At 37.6% G+C, this 26,546-nt stretch overlaps 1 protein-coding gene and 1 non-coding gene across 2 annotated transcripts in view; both read right to left on the minus strand.

Moving 5' to 3' along the window:
* Positions 1-5,108: 5,108 nt before the first annotated feature.
* Positions 5,109-26,546, minus strand: part of LOC137392283 (cleavage and polyadenylation specificity factor subunit 1-like) — a 58,879-nt gene continuing 37,441 nt past the window's right edge. The window contains exons 16-35 of the mRNA XM_068078953.1: positions 26,124-26,201; positions 25,499-25,637; positions 22,805-22,977; positions 22,218-22,384; positions 20,692-20,811; positions 20,327-20,405; positions 20,014-20,117; positions 19,619-19,709; positions 18,850-19,077; positions 18,440-18,592; positions 17,535-17,651; positions 17,365-17,455; positions 17,078-17,162; positions 16,542-16,680; positions 15,638-15,790; positions 13,589-13,765; positions 12,646-12,821; positions 12,456-12,553; positions 9,278-9,407; positions 5,109-5,354 (exon numbers count right to left, since the gene is read on the minus strand). Coding sequence (XP_067935054.1) covers positions 5,168-5,354; positions 9,278-9,407; positions 12,456-12,553; positions 12,646-12,821; positions 13,589-13,765; positions 15,638-15,790; positions 16,542-16,680; positions 17,078-17,162; positions 17,365-17,455; positions 17,535-17,651; positions 18,440-18,592; positions 18,850-19,077; positions 19,619-19,709; positions 20,014-20,117; positions 20,327-20,405; positions 20,692-20,811; positions 22,218-22,384; positions 22,805-22,977; positions 25,499-25,637; positions 26,124-26,201 — 2,685 coding nt within the window. The 3' untranslated portion in view covers positions 5,109-5,167. The remainder of the gene's footprint in view (positions 5,355-9,277; positions 9,408-12,455; positions 12,554-12,645; positions 12,822-13,588; positions 13,766-15,637; positions 15,791-16,541; positions 16,681-17,077; positions 17,163-17,364; positions 17,456-17,534; positions 17,652-18,439; positions 18,593-18,849; positions 19,078-19,618; positions 19,710-20,013; positions 20,118-20,326; positions 20,406-20,691; positions 20,812-22,217; positions 22,385-22,804; positions 22,978-25,498; positions 25,638-26,123; positions 26,202-26,546) is intronic.
* On the minus strand, positions 24,595-24,694 carry Trnay-gua (transfer RNA tyrosine (anticodon GUA)). Its single transcript has 2 exons — positions 24,658-24,694; positions 24,595-24,630 (listed from the first exon to the last, which is right to left on the minus strand). It is a non-coding gene; the product is annotated as a tRNA-Tyr (tRNA).

Here is a 26,546-nt window from a genome sequence, read left to right on the forward strand (position 1 = left end):
AGTGAAAATACGCTATATGGCGTATTATACGTCGTAATATGGCGTATTACGACGTATTACGTTCCACTACATGGCGTAACGTATTTTTATGCTTGCTCTCATGGCTCTTATTAGTAAGCTTACTCAAATGAGCCATTGACAGTATGCCAAGCTAATGGCAAGCGGCACACAACTACATTACCTCTCACTGTTTATAGGCCGATTTTAATTCCCATGCAACGCCGGACGTTCGTTTTGACGTAAATTAATTTGTACTTAAATTTCAACTGGCCGACAGAGAAACTTGTAATTTTATTGTGCAATCTTTAATGTGACAAATTTTTGTAAGGGCATGTCCAACAGCTAAGTCTATGAAGGTAAATTCTGCTAATTGTTTATTGTTTGATTTATTTGTTAATTTATTGTTTATAAAATTGAAACTTGGAAGTTCTAGTTGACAAAACCATATGTTATTCATTTAAAGTGAAGTGGTGGACCATCAAGTAATAGGCCCTATGTGTTATCTACCTGAACAATGCAAGTGTAGTTGCCAGAGATGTAGTGGTAAAATCTCTATGTAATTCATTTGGAAAGGATAATGCATCCTAGTCTCATTGCCAGGTGGCAATTTTCACTGCAGCGCAATGCATGAGGACAAGGTTTGCGAAGATAGGTTTAAGAAATGGTGGTATTGAAGACTAGGTTCCAAACCAACCTGGGACAATTTATCGAGTTACCACATGGAAACCAAACCAAAGACTCTTTTGTCGGAAGAGAGCTTTGAAAGAATAGGCAGAAGAGTAAAAGCTTGCAGCTGAACAGCTTGAGCCACGCTCAATTTAATTAAACTGAAACTGAAGTTTGATTGGCCACACCATTAGCAATATTTAATTCACTTTTTCATAAATGACTAGGTAGTTTAATTGTGACTCAAAATGTAATGAAACATAAAATGATTGTTATTTTTCCGAGTTTGGTTTTGAACTGTAGGCTGTTCTTTACCAGCTTCAGTTGTTAACTCTGAATTGAAGACATCAATCTTTGGACTCATCGCTGAGTGACTGAGCCTTTAGAGAGTAATGGCGAAGGATCCTAAACAGGATCAGTTATAAGATCTCCAAATACAAATGAAATGCTGTGGAAATGTTCTAAGCTTCTAGCCAAGTATCAATGAAAAGTTTAACATTTTGAACTAGAATTGGTTGGGTGCTCGACATTTTTAGTATTTTAAGTTAGTACGTGAAAAACATAAAGTATGTAGCTCTGAGGTTAGATTCAAAAAATGCAGCAAAAGGTTGTGATTAATCCCAACCAGTGTATATCAGTGAAGGTGAGCCCTTCACAGACACTGATGGGGAAGGTGAATTCTTCGCATATACCCAAGATCTCCTTTTCATATATGCATCCGTTTCAACAGAGGTGGAACGAGACAGGTTTTTTAAGTTCGAGACGAGACTCGAGACACTGTCTTGTAAAAATTCGAGACTCGAGACAAGAGACAGTAAAATAATGAGCATTTGGTGATGATTTCACTACACAAGTACTAGCTACTTGGTATATATAAAATTAATAAAACTATTTTTAAATTGAATTTTCGCCTGGTGTAAACGATTTAAATACAACATTTTAATAGTGATATGCATGTAGTTTTTGTAAACAAAAATGACACAAACAGCTCTAAAATACCGAAGTTATATATTCTAAGAATTTTGAGCTTGATTGATCATAATTATTATAAACATATTGCTTTGTACATGTATATTTTTACCATCTATTGAATAGTTCTTACTTTTTAATGTAATGAAACCGATAGCCGTCGCTCTACAAAGAAATACCGCAACTAAAAGAACACACGATAATACTTTCATTCTTATCGTTTCATTAATGTTAAGTGTTGTTTGTGTATTAACTGTAGTATGTGAATTATATTTAAATTGTACTCATGAAATTATATTAATTACTGTATACATGCACATGTATATTCTTATATTGAGCTAACAAAACGTCATTGTTAACCGAACACGGACTATGGTCGACACGGCCTTTCGTTCGTTTCTCCGTGTCCGGGCAAGTTTTACCCGCGATTGGTAGTATATACGTAAAAAAGGGCCGAATCTTATGAAGGGCAGTTGGTGTTTAGACACGATACGATAAAATACAGACATTTTACCCGCAAATGTCTTATTTATTAAATTGGATTATCCGAAGAGTAATTAGATATGACCCGGTATCTGTTTTAAGGACACAGAACCGAACTAAAATATAACAGGGCCGTTGTCCGGACTACACGATTAGACTCAGTGGCCAACATAATCAATAGCAACAGGTAGTAACGGACCGGGTATAACTTTAAAGGCAGTTGCCCGCAATCCATTACAATATATGGAGTTGTCGCTACCGTAAGAAGCCATGTTTTAACAACCGTGCGCAGGCGCTTTAGTTCTATTTCCTGTCTTGAGTTTGGCAATAGTTAAGTCGAGACCGATACGAGACAGGTCGATACTCGAGACGTCTCGTGTCTCGTTCCACCTCTACGTATCAAGCCTGATAAACAGACGAATCTAGCACAAAACAGACCAGATGAAAACATTGCCAATGACTTTGCTACTAATGCTATCAGATTGGGTCTTGACAGAACTGACTTAATGAATAGGCCAATGTCATTAAACTTAGGCCTCAATAAGAGTACATGTAGTAGAACGGAGGTGGTTACAAAAAGGGGACAAGAGACAACGTAAGAGGCTACATAAAAGAGTACAAAAAGTAGCTACTGGTCTCTCAATTTATCTAATAGTTTGAACTGTTGAAATTGTTAGATTAAATTTGCTAGAATGGTAAAAGTATGCTATTGTATGTACACATATGCAAAGGTGGCTAACTCACCCCCTCATAGAGGCATGGAAGTTTGAGATAGAGACTGCACACTTAAGGCAGCTCTATGTGAAACCCTCTGTTTGTGACAGCCAAAAAGAACTGACTGGTGACAGCCCTAGAGGCTAGTTGAGGCCAAGTTTTATGTTAGCAGGAGACATAGCGAAAGACTAAAATTTGTGTGAGGTAATTGTTAAAAAATACAGTATGTCCAGTGAGAAGCCTTAGCTAATGAACTAAGGTTTAAGGCTATTAGTAGAAACTGCTTTGCAATGTGGATCAAGGATAACTAGAAAGTTCCTTCAGTCTTACAGAGTTAATGTCTTTAACCACAACAACAATTTGGGTTATCATTGCAATTGTTCAGGCTACTAAGTACTACACTACACTAAAAGTTAGTAAGTGAACCCAGTGAGAGAGCCTACTGACACGTAGGTGAGATTTTTTTGTTTTGGGAATAGAAATAGCGGATGCTCTGAAGAAAAAATTTAAAAATGTGACAGGAGCTTTTAAGTGCACTCTCACAGATGGCCACATCTAATGTCATTCACCTGACTTAATGACCGTCACTAAGAACCAATGGCTTACACCAAGGCCTGTGTCAGACAGAACAAGCCTGTCATTAAATCGAACGTGAACATTTGATGAAGTTTTCATTTTTAACACTTAACGGGTCACCATTATTGACATCAAAAAGTATTTCGCTATTTTATAACAGTCATAGACAAAACCTATTCCTATAAATAAACAGCTGATGACAGACAAGGATAAAAAAGTAATCACTCACTATTTACAGAAAGTCTAGCTAAGACAGAGGTTGTCAATAAACTAAAAACTAAGCTTTATCACTACCCCTTCAAAACATTTCTATGTTCATAATCATTAGGACAAGATTGAATCAGTCAATGTTGGAGAATGCATGAAGTAGACATCGCTAGATAATTGAGCATGGGAACTAGCATAATGAAATGATCTCTTAACTTGCCTATCAGCAGCAACTGACAAGGTTCAAAATTAGTTCTCCCTCATCTCCTATCAGGTTGCGCGATGAAGGTTTCAATTGCTATATCTCTGTTTACCGCTCTGTCTATACTCCTAGCTTGGGGTGAAGCCGCCGTCATTGGTGAATTCTATGACTTACCTGAATATGAAAGGAGGATTTCAACGCTTATTCAGCAACAACTTGTCGAGTGCCCGGATTCCATTATTACAAAACGAGGGGTGCCAGAGGACAGCTTGCTTCGCCTCGAAATTGCGAACAAAACCTATTATTCTTTGCTAGAAGAACTTGATAACTGCATCAAAGACCGATGTCGCACTGCTACAAACCTTACAGAGTTCTGGAGAATAGACCATGCTGGCAGTGATATCAAGCCTGGAGGTTCACATTCTAACAATGGCTGGAACTGTGACATGCATAAGGATTTGCAGTGGTTTAGATTCTCAGGAGCAGCTGGTGAGTATAACCTCTAAACTTATAAAACATAGTGCAGACATAGACATAGCCTTCAAAGTAGCAAAATCAGAGTTAGTTCCATGTAAACCACCTCGTCATGGGACAAGTTGTAAAGGGAACTACATAAGACAGAAATGTGACCGTGCTCAAGCCCTTTTAAAACATCAGAGGCACTGAAACAGTGAGAGCTTCCTTGTCATCTATAAAATAAAAATGAATGCTTCTACATAATTCTAAACTGGCTATTTTATGATGCAAGTCAAGATAACTCCCAGTATTCTGTTAACCACTTGATTATTGTAGGACACAAGTTGTTGAACACGTGTCCAAATGGAAATAGTTGTGGTACGAAGTACTCCTTCTGGTCTGATGATGCTAGCCCTACAGCGGTTGGACAGCCAATCACTATAAAGATTTATGGATCAGGAGCACCGAATTACAGCTGCAAATACTTCCAAAACCAAATGAAAGTGATGAGATGTTCAAACCGTGAAGATGACCTTATCTACAAGTTCAGTGGCAAATATTTGTCTCTCTGTAGGTATGGTTTTTGTGGTATGATCTGATGTAATAATGGGGAGATGAATATTGAATGATAAATACATGTTAAGGTTACCTCCCTGATATGCCATCTCCCAATAGCTGTCAACATTGGCATGTCCTTCACCAATTTTCCGCATTCACACAACTTCAAACTGCATCCTCTATCCGCATCGGACAAGATTAATTCATTTATTTTCTATGTACAAGTCTTACACCTTATGATGCAAGTGATAAATACATATATCTGATATCAACGAAAGCGCAGTAAAAATGACAAAAGATATTGATAGACACAGATATTTACAGAATGTTGACACTCTAAAAATGTGTGGTAATTCTGTCAATCTCGAGCAGATCTTCAATAATCTGGTCTGGAGTTGTCCCCATGCGTTTGGCTAGAGTCGTCTGTTCATCATGGGTTAGCCCAAGATATTTCCACACAAGGTCCCCATCAATTAGGTTGTGTTGACTATTCTGCAGCAATTTATTCTGAGTCCTAACTGACCTACAGTGCAAAGTTTGGCCATCAACAGTGCCTATGATGTCTATGTCAGTGCCTATGATGTCTAGCAGTAGAGTGTACAGCTTTGGTCCTGCTCAATTTGCTTCTGCTTAATACAACTGAAGTTCAAATCTAGTAGATAATTAGCAGGTAATACCTTTAAACTAAGCTATAAAAACTTTTTGGGCTTTTATGTTTATGCTTTATGTGTTTTTAGGCCTAAAACAAGATGGAAAAACATGCAAAAACAACACAATTGTTTCTAAAATGCTTCAAAAAACTTTTGGATGAACATTTTTAGAGCGGCTTTGCTATATATAGTTGTTATAAATAGGAAGTGTATCTGTACTTAAACTGTTAGGAAAAAAGGTGATTTGATGAAAAAAGTATTTTTGGAAGGCTAGTATGTTAGCAGCTACTCAAGACAGTAAATTGTTGGGACTTACTGTCTAAAGATTATGCTTTGCATTGCAATTTCGAAAATGCATGACTGCAACGCATATTCTCTAATACTGCATATATGTAACAAGCCGCAGTAGTTATTATGAAGTTATCATAATTTTTTGGACTGTATAATTAAATTAAATGAATTCCAGTGTACTGCCGTTGAAGGGTTTGCTCCAGCATATGACTCTTTCAACATATGAAGCAGGTCTTAGAATAAACTATCTTACTGTGCTAGCAAATAAAAGTTGACCCCTTCGCATATCTAAGGAAATATATGATTAGCTACAATATCACATTCAAACCATTTGGATTTCCTTAGCATCACCACACAAAACATTCACTAATTTATATATACAAATCTAAATTTTGTATTTGGTTGGTCTTTTGTTTTCTGTCGTTGCTGTGTAAAGCTATAGCAATACCTATAGCTATACCTATACCTATAGGTATAGCTATACCTATAGCAATACATATAGCTATACCAATACCTATAGCTATATCTATACCTATAGGTATAGCTATACCTATAGGTATAGCTATACCTATAGCTATACATATAGCTATACCAATACCTATAGCTATATCTATACCTATAGCTATATATACCTATAGGTATAGCTATACCTATAGATATACATATAGCAATACCTATAGCTATACCTATAGCTATACCTACAGCAATACCTATAGCTATACCTATAGGTATACCTATAGCTATACCTATAGGTATAGCTATACCTATAGCAATACCTATAGCTATACCTATAGCAATACTTATAGCTATAGGTATAGCTATACCTATAGCTGTTAAAATCTAGTGATGAAAAATCCACACCGTACCTGAATTGAACTCACAATGTTTGCAAATGCAAGTATGCAAACACACCCACCTAACCGCAAGGCTAAACCATTCTTATGTTGTTTAGCTGATCTATGGTATCCTTATCACGATTAAAGCTAAATATGTACATTTTATAACGAATTAATACTACCTTTTGAGTTTACTCTTCTTTTGAACTTTAAAAAAACCATTTCAAAATCCATTATTCTTTTTTTTTGTAATTATATATTGTGCTATTTCAATTTCAAATGTGCCATTACTTCAATTTCCGGCTATTGCAAAGGGCAATCGCTAGAAATTGTTAAACTAAAAAATGTTTTCAAGGACATTCTCGAGTAGGAATTGTCTGCACATACTCTCTCACTTTAGTCAGACAAAATACCCTCACACGCTTTACTGATGTACAGTAGGCGCTCCAACAATGTAAATAACCCGTTCCAGGAACGTTTATGTTATACGAACAGTAAAATACATGTAAATAGCTTCATCCGTTCCATGATCTTTCCGAACTCACCCCTTTGGTCATTCAAAAAGGAAAAAAACTAGACTTAGGCTTTTTAATTTATTGGCTCTACCATAACTGCAGTATTATTAGTTTGCCTCAACAAATTTACTCGTTTTTCTGATTAGCTTCACTGATTTTATAGAATACGATTGCGGATATTTTACAATAAATTGATGGAGAGAGCACATCTTCGATGTCCATTTACACCGAATAGTTCATTTTTTCCCAAGAGAAATGTCTATTCTGCAAAGCAGAACTAATAACAAATATTTTATACGTTTACAATCAGGCCCGTATTCCCTTGGGCGGCTAGCCGGCTGAGCCGTCCCAACTTTTTAGGAATTTTCGCGGCTACGTACAGTCAAACTCGGATAACTCGCCCTCGGATAAAATGTAAAATTTTATCTCGAACACTTGATTAACTCGAACGAATTTGTTTGGTCCGTTCCCACGCAATGATGAATTGCTTTAGATAACTCGACCTCAACATCATTTACTCGAACAGTTATTTGCCCAACGGCTACGGGAACGGTATTCATCGCATTAAAATATCGCTTTACTCCACGTCATGGAGATAAAATCAACTTTTAGTAGTTCTTAGGCGTCATTATTATCATGATCGGCAAAGTACTTTTGTGAACGACTTTTATAAAGGTTTGCAAAAGGTCAAGTTTTACCAAACATTCGCTTGACAATGGCCCATCGAAAGCGTGGAAACTTTCGGATGAACTTGAAATAAAATCAGGCAAAATTGATCTTTGTTTAAATGCTCAAAAGAAAAAGATGTCTTTTTCTGATCGTTTAACTGTGGTCAAGTTTAGCCTATTTTAATCTGAAAACGTCCTGGCAGTCACATCACCTAAAAAAACAAATCTCAAACAATAGAAAAATATTTGTACATTCCGATACAAATTTTTTAAACTACACGAGAGGCCCGGTTGAGGCCCTACATGAAAGAAACCTGTTGGGGAAACACTGCACCCCTCCAAACCCCAGGATTTCATAACTAGTCGCCTAACATTTGCCACCCCAACTTGCAACCAGGGAATACAGGCCTGCCTACAATGAAGCAAAACAAAAATATTTGTTTACTATAATAGAAAAGTGACGTCTGCCTGTTCGTCGTCTATCTGTATTCAGGGGTCAAGGTTAAGATAAAAGATAACTTTTGACAATACTCCAACTCGTGACATTCAGATCGGTAGACCGACATTGATTGTAACACCTGAATCCATCGATCACCTTTAAGTATTTATGAACAATTGCGCAGCTACCTATTGTGTTTTGTCAACACATCTGACGATCTATCACGACGAACTAAAAGTTGTGTAAGTTGTATGTATAATTATAGATACAACGCTAAACGTACATCGATTTTTCTCTCTCGCAAGTGCGGCGAGATATGTTACCCTTCAAATCGAATTTTAAAACTTGCCCCGACTTAACACTTTAAGTTATTTGGAATTTTTTACGTAGTACGAAGCAAAAACTTTGCATAAATTTTCTACATTATCGAGAATTTACATTATAGGAGGTGTACGTTATAGGAGCGTTCACTGTGTTTAATTTTGATATCTGATTTTTACGTTTGTGCCAGTATTGACTATCGAATGGTACCAGAATCATCGTATTCAAAAATTTGATCGATAGCTTTTGCAGCAACAATAACCTTTCTTACACACACTTCTATGTACTCTATGTTATTATTAATTCAACATATTCATGATTTTTATTTTGTTTAATCAGTTCGTTTTAATTGCATCAGTATCAATTCACTTTTCATTGTAGCCATAGCCATTGTAACAAATCATGCTTTATCTAGCCATTACTTGCTAATTATTTCACATTTAAACACCTTTACAGTTGTTTTAGGTTTTCTCTTAATTTACTTGAACTGCACAAAACACTCTTCTCATGATATGAAGTCTGACAGTTTTATGATGGTAAATGTTGGCCTATATCTTAAATGAAAATAAAAAATTTTGTGCAACAACTTTTTATTACCCGAGCAACGCCAGGCATTCATCTAGTGTTTATAAAAAGCTGCTACTCACAGGTAATATCTGGTACAGATAATTTACAATAATTACCACTGCATCAAGAGAAATGCTAGAATATAGATAGAAGAAGTACCTGAAGGTCTTAGGGTTGAGACTAGCTGTGTGCTGTATCGAAGTGTAGAGCAACTTTTGGGTCATGTCTAGACGCCTGTACACTCGCTCTGTTAGTGGTAACATGTATCCTACCCCGCCATCTACCGTCGCTGTAAGTTCACATACTTTATGTAATTGTAGCGCAAGAGAAATATAGCAATAGTGTTTGTTGCTAGAATGAAGCACCAGACAAGCATTTTGATAATAAAGGTTGTTAGAGAATCATTAAGGTCTATCCTTGCGACTAAACCTAAAGGCCACTAGTTGTCTAAGAAAGGGTAACAAATCTAAAAGGCCCTAGTGCTATGTTCGCAGCTTGCCATGTTACCTATAGTGAGATCGGTTGCATGAAGAGAAAAAACAATGCATAACATTCAGATCTCTATGCAAGGCATGATTGATTCTATATTGAAATAGTTTTTTGGTCAATATTTTTTGGATGAATATCTTTACTCCTCAGGAGTGTACCTAACTACGGTTCAGATGTGACCTCAAGCAGCCAGGTCAAGAAATATCTCAGGCAGATAGATAACAGAAAATCTGTGCACAGTGGAGATTCATGTGTGAATAACTAGACTCCGCAATGAGGATCTATGCATCGCATCAGTAACATTAAAAATCACATATTTCCGTGAACTTATCTTTCCTGTTACATTCAAACTCGCTCAAGTTACTTCAGTTCCGAAACACACCTCACGAAGAACATGCAAAGATTAGAGAGTAATATCTCTCTTGTGGTATGTTAGCAGAGTTGTTGAGTGTTTTATTAATATTAACCTACAACCATAACTCTAAATAAATCAATAAATAATGGGTTGGATCATGAATGCACTACTTGATGAGCTCTCAAACGAACTGGATACACTATTAGCAAACACTTTAGGGCATGGCTAATTTTGTACCGCTTCAGCAAACCTTTGATTTTACACAATACCACAAAACAAATTCAACAAACTGAGCAATCTCAATATTCCACTACAAATGAGATTGCTATTACCAAATTACTTCACCAATAAAAAGCAGTCTCAGATTAGTCTGGCCATACATGCCGAAAAAATAAATTTGTTGTGTGACCAACACGCCGACGAGGTGTCGGCAACGGGATTTCGGTGCTTCACCTCGAAACGAACTTGGTAGGTAGTGATAAAACCGACGCATTCGTAATTGGCTCAAGTAGTTTATTTTAATTATCTTGATTGCATTTTATTTATTTTCAATGAAAACCAGTTTAATCGAAGATTTGCATTTAAAGGTTGATTGGTAACAGAGCTTGACGCAAACAACTATTTATATGTGGACAAAGATATTCTCACTTGTAACAGATACACGAAAGCTATGAGTATAAATTACAGCTGTCTATGAATCATTTTAGATAGTTCTTTCAATAATTCAATCCCTCCTTTCTGTAGTTCGACTCACATCGTGAACATAAAGTAGTTTTGTACTTTACCCGTGACAAAACCAATTGATGTCACTACTGACAGTCAAATGTAGAGCCACAGAGAGAACATTACCCTAACTAGAACAAAACTGCCACCATCTTCTTGTGATGAAGCGAGAGTGTGAATGCTCAGAAGCTCGTTACCTCAACCAAGTATCATGTATAATGTACTCAGCACCAGGTTGGCACACTACGCCAACAGCACTCAGCAAGAAGATCTAAAAAAGTCTTTGAAGCTCAGTCTCAGAATAAGATTCCTGGAGGGAAACACTATGTTGAGAGACTAAAACTGGCCGGTACCAAACTACTGACTGAAGAACTCGACTGGCTCTGTGAAAAGATCACATCGCTACACAACCACTACTTCAGTGCATCCCAAAATGTCAACCTTGGCAGTGCTTCGCTCAACGTCTGAGCATCTCTGATAATTACATAACCATAACACAAACAACAAAGTGTAGGTGTAATTTGCTCAGAAACTCTACGTATTTGTTCTAGCTTTACGGCAAGTTTTTCCTGCAGTTTTTAAAGATGGAGCTCTTTAATTTTATAACTTGTAATAGCAGAGGCACTTCTTCACACATTCCTAGATGGAAAGTTTTAAATAAATAACTACTGCTACCATTACCCAGCAAACCCTGGACTCCTGACCAAGCAGTATTTAAGAATGCCACCATTCTCATAACTCTCATAGTTTATCATACTCTTTCGTTATAAACAAACTTCAAGCTTAATGGACATTATTTGACTGGACTCGTTTGTCTAAACATCGCCTCCGTAGGTCAGATATATCTCTTCAAATTTACTGTTGCACTCATATAAATAACAAAATGTTGTAGCAGATGTTACATGCTGAAGAAGGCTAAAAAGGGGCGACGGCATGTTTGATCAAAGCGCTTTATAAAAAGCCAATCTTGCAGAGACTCATGGAAGACTCATCGTGCAGAGACTCATGGAAACAGCCGATTAATTCCTATTTGTACAGACATGAGTTTAAAATACAACACAAGCATATCTCAGCATATAGTCGTAGCAGCTTGCGTAACGAATTCGTTTAAAAATGGGCAATGAGGAGCCTTCCCACTATCTATAGTATTGTTAGTCATCTCAAATTGCTAGTCAACATAAGTTGCTGTTTATCTTAAATTGCTAGTCAACATAAGTTGCTGTTTATCTTAAATTGCTAGTCAACATAAGTTGCTATTTATCTCAAATTGCTAGTCAACATAAATTGCTATTTATCTTAAGTTGCTAGTCAACATAAATTGCTATTTATCTTAAATTGCTAGTCAACATAAGTTGCTATTTTTCTCAAATTGCTAGTCAACATAAGTTGCTACTTATCTCTAATTGCTAGTCAACATAAGTTGCTACTCATCTCAAATTGCTAGTCAACATAAGTTGCTACTTATCTCAAATTGCTAGTCATTTTCAATTCCCAGTTATCTCAAATTGCTAGTTATCTCAAATGGCTAGTGGTCCGAATGTTTAGAACAGAATCATCAGGTGCCTAAAGAGTTGTGCCAAGAGATATTGTGCACGGTGCATTTTAGATCGCATGTTAGTACAATTAGTTTTGAAGACACTGAGTGCAATTATATCGGCAGGCGGTATGCTACAAATAATAATATCTAGACTCTTATGTTGTTATGCACAAGCGGTGCTAGCATGTGCCAAGTAGTAGGTAATAATGCAAGTGATGAAACGCATCTCTTACCAAAGTATGTCACGTGACGCTTTTCGATGGCACTAGAAAATTGTCGACTGGTTGTTGGATCATTCAACTTGCACCTCACTCTACACAAGCTGTTCACACTACAACAGACAGATATTATTCACCATACAAGTGAGGTACACATACCGCAACACCACTATGAAAACTACAAAATCAGGAGGACACAACTCACCAGGCACCCAAGTTTATATCTGCCTTCTTCATAAGGATGGTGCCGCCAGAACTGTGCACAGAGTCAGGCTGGTACATATATATAGACAGATTCTGTTCCCTGTCTGTAGCGACAAAGCCAAGGTTGGTGTTGTCCACAGCAAACTCGACAGCATAAACCTCCTGTGGCTTCATATCCTAACAAAATACAAAGATTCTTTGATGATTACTTCAAGCCTTGTTCTTAAACGTACTTGCATATTTCACGCAACAAGTGGCTAGTTATTCTACAGTATAAAGTGCGAGTCCTATAATACTCATATTGGTGAGCTAGTAGCATGAGAAGGTTCGAGGAAGAAGGAGATGTACACCTCAGTCACCATATTAATAATATGAAGAATACGAATAAGGAACTCAGCCAATAACTGACACTCGAGTCTCCTGATGTCAGAGATAGGATAGCATGATAACAAACAATCCACAGAAACTGACCTGATGCCAGGCAACAATTATTAGATGAATAACTCAAAATGTTATGCTATTACAAGCGCTGGGTTCATTTTTATTGTTCAGCAACTGGCTGACGGTTGAGCAATTCCTTTAATTTAATAATATCAGTAAGTTGTGTCCTCCTGGTTTTGTAGTTCTCATAGTAATGTTGCTGTATGTGTACCCCGCTTGTATGGTGAACAATATCCGAGTCATTAGTAAACAACTCCCCACTTTCCCATACATGTATCTACCACTTTCACCAACTTCTCAATCAAAAATCAGAATGCGAGTTGGTGAAAAAGTTTTCTGTGAATCAACACTCTATAGAGAGGACTAGTGTTTACATCAGAAAACAATGGTCACTATTGGCACACTATTGGTAAGCTCGACAGTATAGCAAAATGACAAAGCTGTAAACAGACTTTGCAAAACCATTTGAGAGTGGAGAGAAAATAGCGGAAGGTTAGACACACCCTGCTGACGATGGAAAGCACGCGGTGTTCAACTTGATACCGAAGTATGCTGATACTCATCTGGATATCAGCGATGAGCACAAGGTTCTTCACAGATACCATCTGATGAATGTAAAGGTGTGAGTCGATGAAGGAAGCACCAAGCAAGTCGTTGTCCTTCACCTCAAACACGTACACCTATAAAACATCAATATCTACCATGATGAAATACAGGCAAGCTTTGACACTATTGCCCGAAATGGTGTTAAACCTCTTTGCTACGCAAAAGAAACTTAATAAATAAATATTCATTGCTAAGCCTGTAAAATTCACTTTTTTCATTTCACCACCAACAGGACCTTGAAACCTACATAATAATCATTATAAATGGAATGATAACCATTATAAACTGAATCATAATGATTATAAACTGAATGAATTTAATGATCCACTGGTTCATTAAAGACTAGAATGCATGCTATAAATTGTATATTGAATACGACAGAGGCAATCTCTACTAACAATAAGGAGACTTGTTTAAAGACGTGGTGGCGTCTAAAAGGTCGATTTAATGAAATTAAAACCGATAAAAGGCTAAAACATCAGCTACAATTTGATGTCATTTTTGTCTTTGTAGACTAACCCTGTCCAGGGATATATGCGTTTAAGTGAGGCCATCTTTTAAAAAGCTCAGATTCCAGCGGGTGCTTCATTCGTAATGTAACGAGTGATACATCTGAAAAGAGTCCACAAGCGATAAATATAAGATCTCTTCATTAGCCAATCATCAGCACAAAATTTTTATATGGTTCATATTAAATATTATCGCTCGTAAAACTGGTTGTCTCACTTGTCTGTGATTTCGAAGATTCTTGTTGTTAGGGATTACTAGTTAGTTACGCACATTGACTAGTAGTAGATTCTAGTAGCTACGTGCATCGACATCGATATTTAATTTACTGCTTTAATTTACATTGTTAATTTACTGAATTACTGCACCGGCACGTTTTATTGACGAACAACAGAATTGTAACGATGCTTAGTTCAGCGAAGGTGACTGAAAGTTTTCTGAGCGTCAGGTGTTTAAAGATTGGGCAGACAGGTTATGGTTGGAACTGACAGGCGTCAACAGCGTTATGCTGCAGAGAAAGATAGGATAATGGAAGTAAATTTAAAGATTTACTGGTCGAATGTGACCAGTAAAACTTTCTACAAATAGATACTAATAATGACTAGATAACCTAGACGATACATGACTTTTTGAGATGCAGTTGGTTTCGCCATATAGTCGAACATATTATTTTCAAAGATGGGGGCATACTTATTTTGTTTAGTAGCTAGTGTCCGGTGTGCATGTAGCAACTGAGAACTCAGCTGATACAAAGGCCGCGACGAAATAAGTTAACTCGACGACCTAATTACCGTAGACCGGCAGAATCGTAGTCGGTACTCAGATGTTTACACAGCATTTAGAGCTAATATGACAAGTTTTTAGTTTTCCTTAATTGAGGCGTTTGAGACATTCATAATAATGTATCTGTAGCTAGATTTAAAATTTTATTCTAGCCAACATGAGCAAATACAAAATAAAATATATGCCAACAGAGCCACGTAAAACTAGACTTTTATCGCAATAGCCAATGTGAATACAAGAGATAGAGACAGGTTGTATCACTCGTTACATCATTTTGGGCAAGTCTGGGCATGTTTTTTTGGCCTGAGCGTTTTTACTCAATTATTTTCAATTTTAATCTTCAAATATCTTGACAATGAAACCGCCTAACACAACAAGCAACATATCAACTGATAGACAAAAAAATACTTTCTTTTAAAATCAGCTCAAATTTGACGCAACCACATCTTTAAGGAACTGACAGATCTCTCATCCAACATCTCAAGATATAACCTGCTACCAGTGCTATATTTCCTACAGCTCAGAAATGAGCACTTTACACGCATGTCAATCAGCTAACAATCAGAAGCAAGAGCATCCTACAAGTGCATATATTTTTCAATTGGATTAGAAAAGTATTTAGAACAATATTTGTAGGAGAATTTTTGCCAGCTCACTTTTTGGCCAATGGCGGCGACAAGCATTCCCTCGACATGTGTCAATGATGTCACAGGCCCCTTTTGCTCCTTGCAGTAGATTTCCTTCAACTTGTTTTTGGTCAGTGGTTGTCCTGGTTCTGGTACAACTTCTATTATATCATATAGCATTATCTGGAATATACGCTATGTCCGTGTAACGGCAATTCATAAAAAACTTGATAGCATTATGCAGAACACTGAATGGCTTCCTGCAGCAATAGTGCCATAGCAATGAATAGTAAAGTAGTGAATGTGTAAAAGCATACAATAATATTTACTGTACGATGTCACAGTACAAACTTTGTAATGAAGCGCAGATGGAGCTATTAGGTACTCATTAGAGAACAAGTGTTTTAATTCTCAGAACACACTGACGCTAGTACCAATACTACCTACAAGTGATTAGAAATTATTCACCTACAGACATGATGGGCAACTAAAGTAAACAGCTCCAGGGAGAGGGCACAACTATTGGCTATAGAGAGAAACCTTAAATGGTGATTGAGGAGGTTGCTGAATACTCTGGGTTGGGAGTTGGGTTCATCAGTCATGCATATTTTCTTGTGCAAGGGAAAATGAGAATGTGAGGGTCAAGTAAGCTAAGGGAAGGGGGGGGGGGGCGGCCCGTTGGGGCCCCCCTGTTGTTGCTGTTAAAGATAAACTTACACAAAGTTTTAGTAGACGTTATGTTATGTGATGCTCAGATTCATGCAAAAGTAACATCTATAGTTGTTATGAATACCAGAAGGTGCTAAGGCTCATAATCGACTATGTCATGCAAAAGTGACATCTATAGTTGTTATGAATACCAGAAGGTGCTAAGGCTCATAATCGACTATGTCACCATGTAGGATAATTAAAAACTAAAATGGAGAATTCCTACCTGTCCCTTGGCTGTGACCTCTTCATTGAAACTGTTGTTGGTAGCGAGTCCAATGAAGTTCTTAGTGAGCTGCTGACCATCCATAGCAAGGGAGAGGATCTCAGCAGAGGTAATAGACTGACCTTCCCCTAAGTCAACCCTGCAAGACAAACATAGTACTATAAAGTCTCACGGGTGGAGAAATATGAGAGATGAGGTGAAATAAAGAAATGAGGTGGACGACAGAGATAAGATGGAAGACAGTGATGAGGTGGAAGACAGAGATGAGATGGAAGACAGAGATCAGATGGAAGACAGAGATAAGGTGGAAGACAGAGATGAGATGGAAGACAGTGATGAGGTGGAAGACAGAGATGAGATGGAAGACAGAGATAAGGTTGATGAATAAAGAAAAGGTTGATGAATAGAAACAGTACACAAACAGAGTGGAGTGGTGAGCTTGAGTAAAATAATAACAAGCTCACAGAGGCATAGAGATATAGCAGTGGATGGCAATTCGAGATAAAGAACATTTAGAAAGGAAATTGCGCACCTACCTAGTACCAGGAATGAAGTCACAGTTGATGGGTGATAGAAGCTGTATATAGTAACGATCTTGCATCGGATAAACAAATCGTTCATCTAAAAATACATACATTAAGAGAGTTAGTAGTATAAAGTACCGGTGAACGGGCAGTCAGTCAATTAACAGTAAGCACATTTCTTGTAGTACATGACATAGAAATAACATTAAACATAACGCCACAAATACTGCACTGGCTTTATACAGGCATTAAAGAGTAGGTATTCTTCAAGGGTTTGACGCAGTGTAGACAAGACACACCTCTTTCCAGTTCTAGGAATTGCTTTTCATCGTTCTCTATCTTGACGAGTTTCTTGCAAGGTTCAGGGGTGCTGCACACCACCACATAGACCTGTGGTAAACAACTAACACTCAGCAATGTGTACGATAACAGCAAAAATTGTAGTCAAAGGCCCAAAATCATTACCAACCTTTGTTTCAGGGTCGTAGCGGACAAAATGTGCCGTGGTTTTCAGCGGTACCTTCCTTGATGGCCACTGTTGGTCATATGTTAAGTGGGCAGGCAAAATAGAGATCCTAAGTTCATCCTTAAAAGAATGAGCAGACAACCTTATGACAACTGGACAGAAGCAGTTTACGGATTAGTGAAGCTGTTTGTACCATTGCAAAATATCCTTTGGTGCAGATTTGATGGTGATGCTTTAGCACATTTAGCACATTTTACCTTTTTTAGAATGCAGACAAAAAGGTCCAAACACCATTTAGGAGTCAAGGTTATATGAACTTTGACAAAATATTGTTAAATCTCAAGAATCCTGTGAAAAAAAGCAATTTCCGAATCATCAGACACCATGCGTACAAGCTTGTCAGTAGAGGCGAGGCATCTCTACAGCAATCAACTACATCAATTTAAAAATGTTTGCTTGTAATAGAATGTATGTTTCAAGGTTCAAAAGTGAAAAATTGTTAAAATATTAACCAGCCGTTTCCTAGCTTTTATAGCTTTTATTTCCTAGCTTTTATTGATCTCTGTGTAAATCCTGATAAACTTCACATTCATGATGATGAGACATTTTCAATGTAACTCAACTTAACAGGTACAATACCTACGGTTGTCATCATATCCTTGTTATGACTTTACTCAATTTTCTTGACTAAGATGTTCATGTTTGTCCATATACTACTAGCACTATGAGACAGCAGATTTCAAGACTTTCATGATCAACTTCAACACATAAGTGCAGTAGATTTTTGGAATCTTTTCATGGTACACCTTGCCTTGTTACCTATGAAAATTCACTGAATATCTTCCACCTTGAACTTTGCGTTTAAAACCTTAAAAAGCTAATGTTGATGCCGATTGATCGGGAAGTACCTGCTTATTAAAGTATAGGAAACCTCGGGGGCAGTTAATATTGTGGAAGTTGGCCATACAAACAATTCCATTATCTATGCCCATTGGGTGACATCGGAGTTCTCCTTTGCTTGACAATATAAACCAGTGAGGATATGGACCGGCTATAAACACCTGCAGAAAACCATTCAAACAACTGCCTTTTGTCGAGTGACATGCTATGGTAAGAACAGCTAAGTGTTGAATGTAAGTGAACGAGGATCATACAATGCAAAATACAATTATACAGTCTTTGCTTGGAAAGGTACACATGAAATATGCTAATATCACATCAAATGCGAGTATAACACGCATACCAGTGGCATGTATATACATAATCAATTAAAATAGTCTCCTACTACTTCCATCAGTGAGGTTACCAATTAGCTCACCCCTGTGTAACCTCCAATATTCTCGAATGGATGCAACAGTTGCTTAGCATACAGCTTCGGCTCAACCTCAGCACCATCAGCTTGTCGCTTTCTCGCCACACGGCGCCTCTCTCTCAATATTAGATTATGAGTGAATCGCCTGAACCTTAGTTGCAGTTTCTCCGCATGCGTTTGCTCGGTGTATGGAAAGGCCTCATAAACAAGCAGCATGCTGTTGGTAGTCCTAGCCTACAAAAGAATAATTAATCTAGTTAATCTAAACAGTCATCAGTCTTTGTCTGTCCTTATTGAGTATGACTCTGTCCTAGACTGAATGAGCTTACAACCAAATGCTAGACACTTGTGTTAGGATGAAATAGGCTTATGTAAACCTCACGTCACACTGTAGCTCATGCGTGTCTTTGGTTTAGGGCCACATGAGTTGAGGTAGTTCAAACAATGAAGGGTGGTGTTGATCTGTCTGTTTAGGGCATAGCTTTTAGTTATGAAAGGACGAAAATGTAGGACATTGGAGCACCACTGATAGACACGTAGATGATAAGAAAATGTTATCTTTATGTTCACATGTATATTATAGATTGGTGTGGTTTATAACTTTAAGAAATGATAATGATCTGTTAAGGTGTTTCTCTCCTCCATAATACTGTAACGCATGGCGACCATAGAAAGAATATCTTACAACCTATGAGTCAGAGATGTACCAGAAACACTGCACTGTTACATAGTTGTATCTTGAGGAAGTCATAAAATTATTATTAGGTCAACTCACAAATAAGTAAACTTTGTGCTTCTTTTGCCCAAGGGCTGTCACAAGGAGTTCTTCTATAGATGACATAGCTGTGGGAAGAGACTTGGGTTCACTATGAAAAAATAAATGTTAACAAAATGGCAATTATGGTAAAATATAGACCGAGATCCTACGGCTTGGGATGATAATAAATGTTTGAAGAACCACTTGAGCTATGGATAATACAAAAAGTTCTTAATTGGTGCTAAAACTTTTGAAGTGTATAACTACTCCCCACCTGTACATTCTCCAATTAATAAATTTACAGAGGTCAAGTTAACAATTAAGAAACTCACTTATTTACATTGGCAGATGCATAATTGTGTGTAAAGCCTTGTAGAGCTCTATGCTCGAACTAAAAATCAGTAATTGCTTACCCTTGTTTATTTGTACTTTCACAGTCAGCATCGAACAACACTTTATAGCCACTGTTGAACTGCTTAGCACTGAAAACTAGCTTGCAGTCAGGAATGGAGAATATCTGTAACAGATCTAAGAGCTTTCTAGAACAAACCTAATAATATATATATATAGGAACTATATAATCGCATAACTGCAATTCAGTATATTATTTGCAGAATTAAAGCTGTCTGATACAAAAACGATGGGCCCATGTTTTACAATTAGGCATATAAACGATTGGGTTCACAGTATGTAATGTCTTATAGGAGGTGTGGAGTAAGTAGTCACCTGCAGTGTGTTATCTCGAGTTGTTGTGAATACCCAGAAAGTAGGCTCATGCTCCTTACGCAGAATAACATTGGCAACCCTGTAACATGACATGTAGTCAACAAGGTATGACATACATGTAGCACACTAATCCCTAGTGACACCTAGTGGTAGAGGGTCAAGATGATTCACCAGCTATCAGAATAAATAGTTAGAGTGAAATACAACCAGAAGGTTATATTCTCTCCTAATTTCGAAGTGGTTGAGCTTGTCGTGAATAGAAGGTGTTACAGCCAGATGCTAGAATCCATACAAGGCAGAGTCATACAAGGCAGAATCATACAAGGCAGAGTAATACAAGGCAGAGTCAGACAAGTGAACCAAACCTGTTGGCAGGTGTTTCCCGGTGTTGTTCATCAGTGCCAGTCTTGAGAGTTGGTTCAGGTTGACTTATGTTCATTTCGCTGTCTCCATAGAGAAGTTCATCCTCATCTACCTCTTCTTGGCTATACAGAGAAAACATGTCTATTTTGATACTATAATGGTACAACAAACACACACATGCACATTAGAGGTGGAACGAGACAAGATCGGTCTCGTCTCGCCTTAACTATTGCCAAACTCGAGACAGGAAATAGAACTAAAGCGCCTGCTCGAAAAGCCTGTTAAAACATGGCTTTTCACGGTAACAGCAACTCCCTATATTGTAATGTATGGCGGACAACTGCCTTTAAAGTTATACCTGGTCCGTTACTACTTGTCGTTACTGATTATGTTGGCCACCGAGTCTAATCATATAGTCCGGACAACGGCCCTGTTAATATATTGTAGTCCGGTTCTGTGTCCTTAAAACAGGTACCGGGTCGTATCCAATTACCCACCGGATAATCTGATTTAATAAATAAGACTGTTGCGATAAGATGTCTGTATTTTATCGTATCTTGTCCAAACACCAACTGCCCTTCATAAAATTCGAGCCTCTTTTATATACTACCAATTGCGGGTAAAACTTGCCCGGACACGAAAAAACGAACTAAAGGCCGTGTCGACCATAGTCCGTGTTCGGGTAACAATGACATTTTCGTTAGTTCAATATAAGAATATGTACGGTACAGTAATTCATATAATTTCATGAGTACAATTTAAATATAATTCACATACTAAAGTTAATACACAAACAAAACTTAACATAAATGAAACAATAAGTATGATAGTGTTATCGTGTGTTCTTTTAGTTGCGGTACTTCTTTGTAGATCAACGGCTATCGGTTTCATTACACCTTTTATTACATTAAAAAGTGAGACCTATTCAATAGATGGTAAAAATATACATGTACAAAGCAATATGTTTATAATAAGTATTATCAATCAAGCTCAAAATTTTTAGAAATATATAACTTCGCTATTTTAGAGCTGTTTGTGTTACTTTTGTTTACAAAAAATAGATGCATAGCGCAATTAAAATGTTGTATTTAAATCGTTTACACTAAGTGAAAATTTAATTTAAAAAGAGCTTTATCAATTTCATATATCAAGTACGCTAGTCCTTGTGTAGTGAAATCATCACCAAATGCTCATTCTTTACTGTCTCGTGTCTCGGATTTTTACAAGACAGTGTCTCGAGTCTCGTCTCGAACTTAAAAACCTGTCTCGTTCCACCTCTAATGAGAGCATTGTTGCTTGTAACATAGCCAAACTCACGATAGCCTTAACACAAGTATGAATTCTTTCAAGTATGATCTAAAGTGCAAACAGTTCTCAGAACATGACATTTCGAAATTTCTCAAAAATGAAAACGATATAAAAATGAAAGTTTGAAGTGAATGAAACTACAGTAAGTGACCGAAGCATGGAAATACCTGACTTTCCCAATTGCATAGAGCACAAATGATCAACATTGACTTATTCCCACCTAATATCTCCAGCCTTTTCCTCCATGATGCTAGAGCTGAGACGAGTTGTCCTCGGGAGAGTGGCCGGAGGCTTGGCAGTGTCTTGACTACTAGTGGAAACATCGGGAAAGGTAAACATACCACTGACATCTCTGTACAGACACGCCGTGTTTGCCACCATATGCTCCTGCAAAGGTGACATACTCCAGAAAAAATGAGGGAGAATCATGAAAGAGAGTAAAGTGTGATAGTCAAAGATGATACCATGTAAAGATGAAGAAAAAAATACAAAAAAAAATATTACAGAGGAAAGAGAAACGGTCAGAGAGGAAATAATATAAACTGTAGGAAAAACACAAATGAGAAAGTTGGTGAGTTGAAAAAAGTGTTGACTAACTGAGCCATCTGCAAACAGAGCAGAAGGTAACTTGTGCAGAAAAATTAAAGAAATCCTTATAAAAGTTTTTAAAGCAAATTGAACTTTTAAATTAGTGAAACAGCCAAGGATATTGCGAGTGATCATTAAGCCATGCCCACACACACATAAACAACACTTAGTCTTGACCTTATTTTAGAACATTAAGGTCAGCTGACAAATACCACTTACTAGGTCACCAGGCTGCTTCAATACTGTCAGCCGAGCATCACTTCCTTCAGACTCTTTCAGCTGGAGAAGCATGACAGCTCCGAGTTCGCTCACGACCATCAGGTAGGGGTCACATAAGCTGGCATGGGTTATTGAAGAGCCAATCTCGACGGGTATGTTTTGTAACTGGGTTACTACAAAAACGGTACAACTTGCTAATATACACCTGATATAAGCACAACACTAGAGGACTAGCAATAAAAAGTGTAGTTATAGGAAGTACCATTTTTTCATGTTCCTAATAAACTGGGAAGTAAAATATTTGAGAATTTTATGGAACACACGAACAGTTCCAACAAAAGAAGCTTAGAAATGTTACATACTTCCTCAAAAAGTCAACTAGAAACAGAGGATACGAAAGCAAGATACAACAACAGAACTACAGATGTACAACACATCTCAGCGAGTAGCCATTCATACTAAAACTGATTGCTCATGCAGTCTTATTCAAAAGTATGAATATAATATGCTTCAATATGATTTATGTTGAGCTTGAACACAACCTTCCACCATGAAGAGCTCTAGGAGACTTTTCAACTTGCTATAAAAACAAGCATGCCATTCTTGTGCCACAGGTTTACAGCTCTGCTGGTAATTAACTAGACCAGCAAGTTCATGTCCGCCCAAGTTACAAAAAACCAATTTTTTCTGCTTGCAATGACGAGAAGCGGTAAATGTAAGGTTTAGTTGGTAAAGGCTTATATATACATGCATGTAGGATAATTAATGCATACCACAGTGTAATAGCATTAACCCAAAATACAGTTACCGTGATGCTATTTAAGGATTATATTTTCTTTACATTTATTTCACGGCTAATGAGTGAGATTTGCCATAGTTGGGAGTTAGCCTCTCCTATGTAAGGCCTACATTTCGATGAAGCACTAGTCAAGCTGGTATGCAGTACATACAGCTGTATACGCTCATGTAATGCTTGCTGAATCCTTCCATTACAGTTCCACCACTCCAGTTGCTTTGGAATGAAGGTAATATAAAAAAGTGGCACTTTTACACGCTTGTCTAGTTTGGATCTGTGAACAAAAAAGGCATTGCAAGAAATATGACCATTAATTTTTTTAAATAACATATTAAGTTTATAAATTTTTCTGCTTTGGTTTTTTAGTCTAGGTGGAGTTCGATGGCTGTTTATCAACGCATGTGTATATTCTCTGTTGTTGTTGAACTTTTATTTTGATGCATGGGTTAGACTTATTAACCTCTTGTCAACCATACAGCTATACCATGGAGCCATGGCTATAACCCATGTTCTCGAGAGCAATGTATATAGATCTGAAGTGGCTTGCATATTGGCCGGGTTTAATGAGTTTGACAGCCCGGAGGCCCAAAATATGACTATCCATTGCAGTCAATCATTTTCGCAATGACTCTTTCATGGTCTTCGTGAGAAAAGGTTTCAAAGACACTGGCTTGTGCATTAACAGAGTTGAATTTTTGGCAGTACAGAGAGGTAGTCCAGCGGACATGAGCAGGTCAAGGCAGTCTGGCATCTAAATTTTGTGACAGTAGCCACAACTAACCTCTAGGAAGACTAGCTTACTGCTGTTGCCGGAGGTTTCACTATTTGTGACAAGATGCCAAAGTTAATCTTATTAACTAGGCTAGTAGTACTGGTTTGGTCACCAGTAACTACTAGTTTTACCCATTACTAATAAAGTAATAAAATATTACTTGCTATTGAATAATCTGGATTTAAAGTTGTTGAAATTAGTTGAAATTGTAAAAAGGAAAAATCCCGCGAAGCGGATTTGAACCGCTGACCTAAGGATTACCAGTGGGAGTGACCTCCCTTACCACTACAGTCCTCCGCTCTACCAACTGAGCTATCGCGGGTGAGCTGGCTACAGTTAAGATAATTTCGATCAATAGCTTACATACCATAACGCACCGATCTAAATAGCGCTGAAAGTACTCAATAGCACTGAACGCACTCAAAACATTCACTATGTTTCCATGGTGCACAGTACTGCGAAGCAGCTCCTCCGAAGTCGAGGGGATTGTACGTTTCCATGCTGCGCAGTGGTTTTCAGCAAATTAGCCAGAGAAGAGAAATTGTATAAATCGAATCGCCTGATGGAGAAATAGAATCGATCACGGATACCGAACGTCATAAACGGTCTTTTTATGATTCTGTCATCATTATACTTTTATTTACAATACACATTCACAAAGTTTTACAAACCTTAACACACTTTTTACAAAGTAATATATTTTTAATAAGTATTTTTAAGTAATATATTATTTAAACGTTAATTTAGGACTTGCCACCTATTTTTCGAAAAGTGTTGGCATCGATAACAAAGTCCAGGAAAGTAATCACCTCATCATCCTCGTGAATGCAGACCATAATTAAATTTAGGTGAAAGAAGATCGCAAAAATAGAAAAAAAAACAAGATTAGCAGGACAACCTTTGTACTAGTTTATGGCCCTCGAAGAATCTGTCTCCACGGCATGAGAGCTATGCGCAGCCGCTGCGCAGTCGCTGTTTCCTAGCTGCGAATTTGCACTGGCTTCGCACTGATCAGCGCGCAGTGATTTCAGTGCGAAGACGCCGTTTCCATGATTCGGAGATAGCGCAACTCCGAAGCACTGCGCATCATGGAAACAGTGATTATGAGACTAAATGCAGACACTACCTCCATACAGGAGTCGGATGCCTTTGGCCGTCACTTGCACTGTATAACATTCGCCAATATTTCCAGCAAACACAGTGTATGTTTGAGTGTTGAATCCACTGTGGTCAAGCTCACTAATATCATCTGTAGTCTGCAGCACCTGTAGTTATATGTTGGTATATAAGCATGCTTCAACAACACTAACTTCCTCTTGGCTACCATCTTGGCTAACAACAATGATCTGATGGCATTAGACTAATAAGATTATTTGTAACAGATACTTTGTATTTATTCGTTATCTTTGTGAATAACAACACGGAAAAAGCATGGGAGATCAATCAATAATATAAACCAAATGAGGATAGAAACATATAGACTCCCTTAATACCATAAGATGATATACTTGACATGATCAGAAAGGATTGAACGCTAAATAAATGTGCAATCACATGTAGTGCAAGACTCTCTGTTGCCTGCCGAGGGTTGAACAGCTATATATGTTTATAACTGACAGTTTAATCGCCGGCTAAGCCACTTGAGGGTAGCTATTATATGTCTATAAAAGCATACTAAATTACAGAGGTCAATGCGGGCATTGAACAGCTGCTAAATACGATTAAAGCTAATCATAGGAACAAAATTATACCATGGTAGAGTCCTCCTTTCCAAGAATAAGGTAGGAATGCATGTCAGTGTCCAGAGACTCCCGCTGGCTCTCCTCAACCTGTTATATAACAAACCAGCTTAAGTTTCCTGCCACAATCTAAATGCTAGGCTACATTAGGTCAGTGCTTCTCAATTATTTTCTGTCAAGCCTCCCTCCTCCCCAATCACAAAAGAAAACGTTTCCCCTTTTTTCTCACCCCCTATCCTTGCGGCGATTATAAACAGTCTCATATGTCTATAGAATTGCTACAAGAACACCTTTGCATCACATTGCATACTCATTAATATTAAATAATAAATATGGACTAACTTACAAATACAGAAAACATTTAACACTACATACTCGTGCTGCGAGCATGGCACAGATGCTCAGTGCAAACAAAACCTCTACACCAAAGAGCGA

The sequence above is a fragment of the Watersipora subatra genome, chromosome 3, assembly GCF_963576615.1.
Source record: "Watersipora subatra chromosome 3, tzWatSuba1.1, whole genome shotgun sequence".
Classification (NCBI taxonomy): domain Eukaryota; kingdom Metazoa; phylum Bryozoa; class Gymnolaemata; order Cheilostomatida; family Watersiporidae; genus Watersipora; species Watersipora subatra.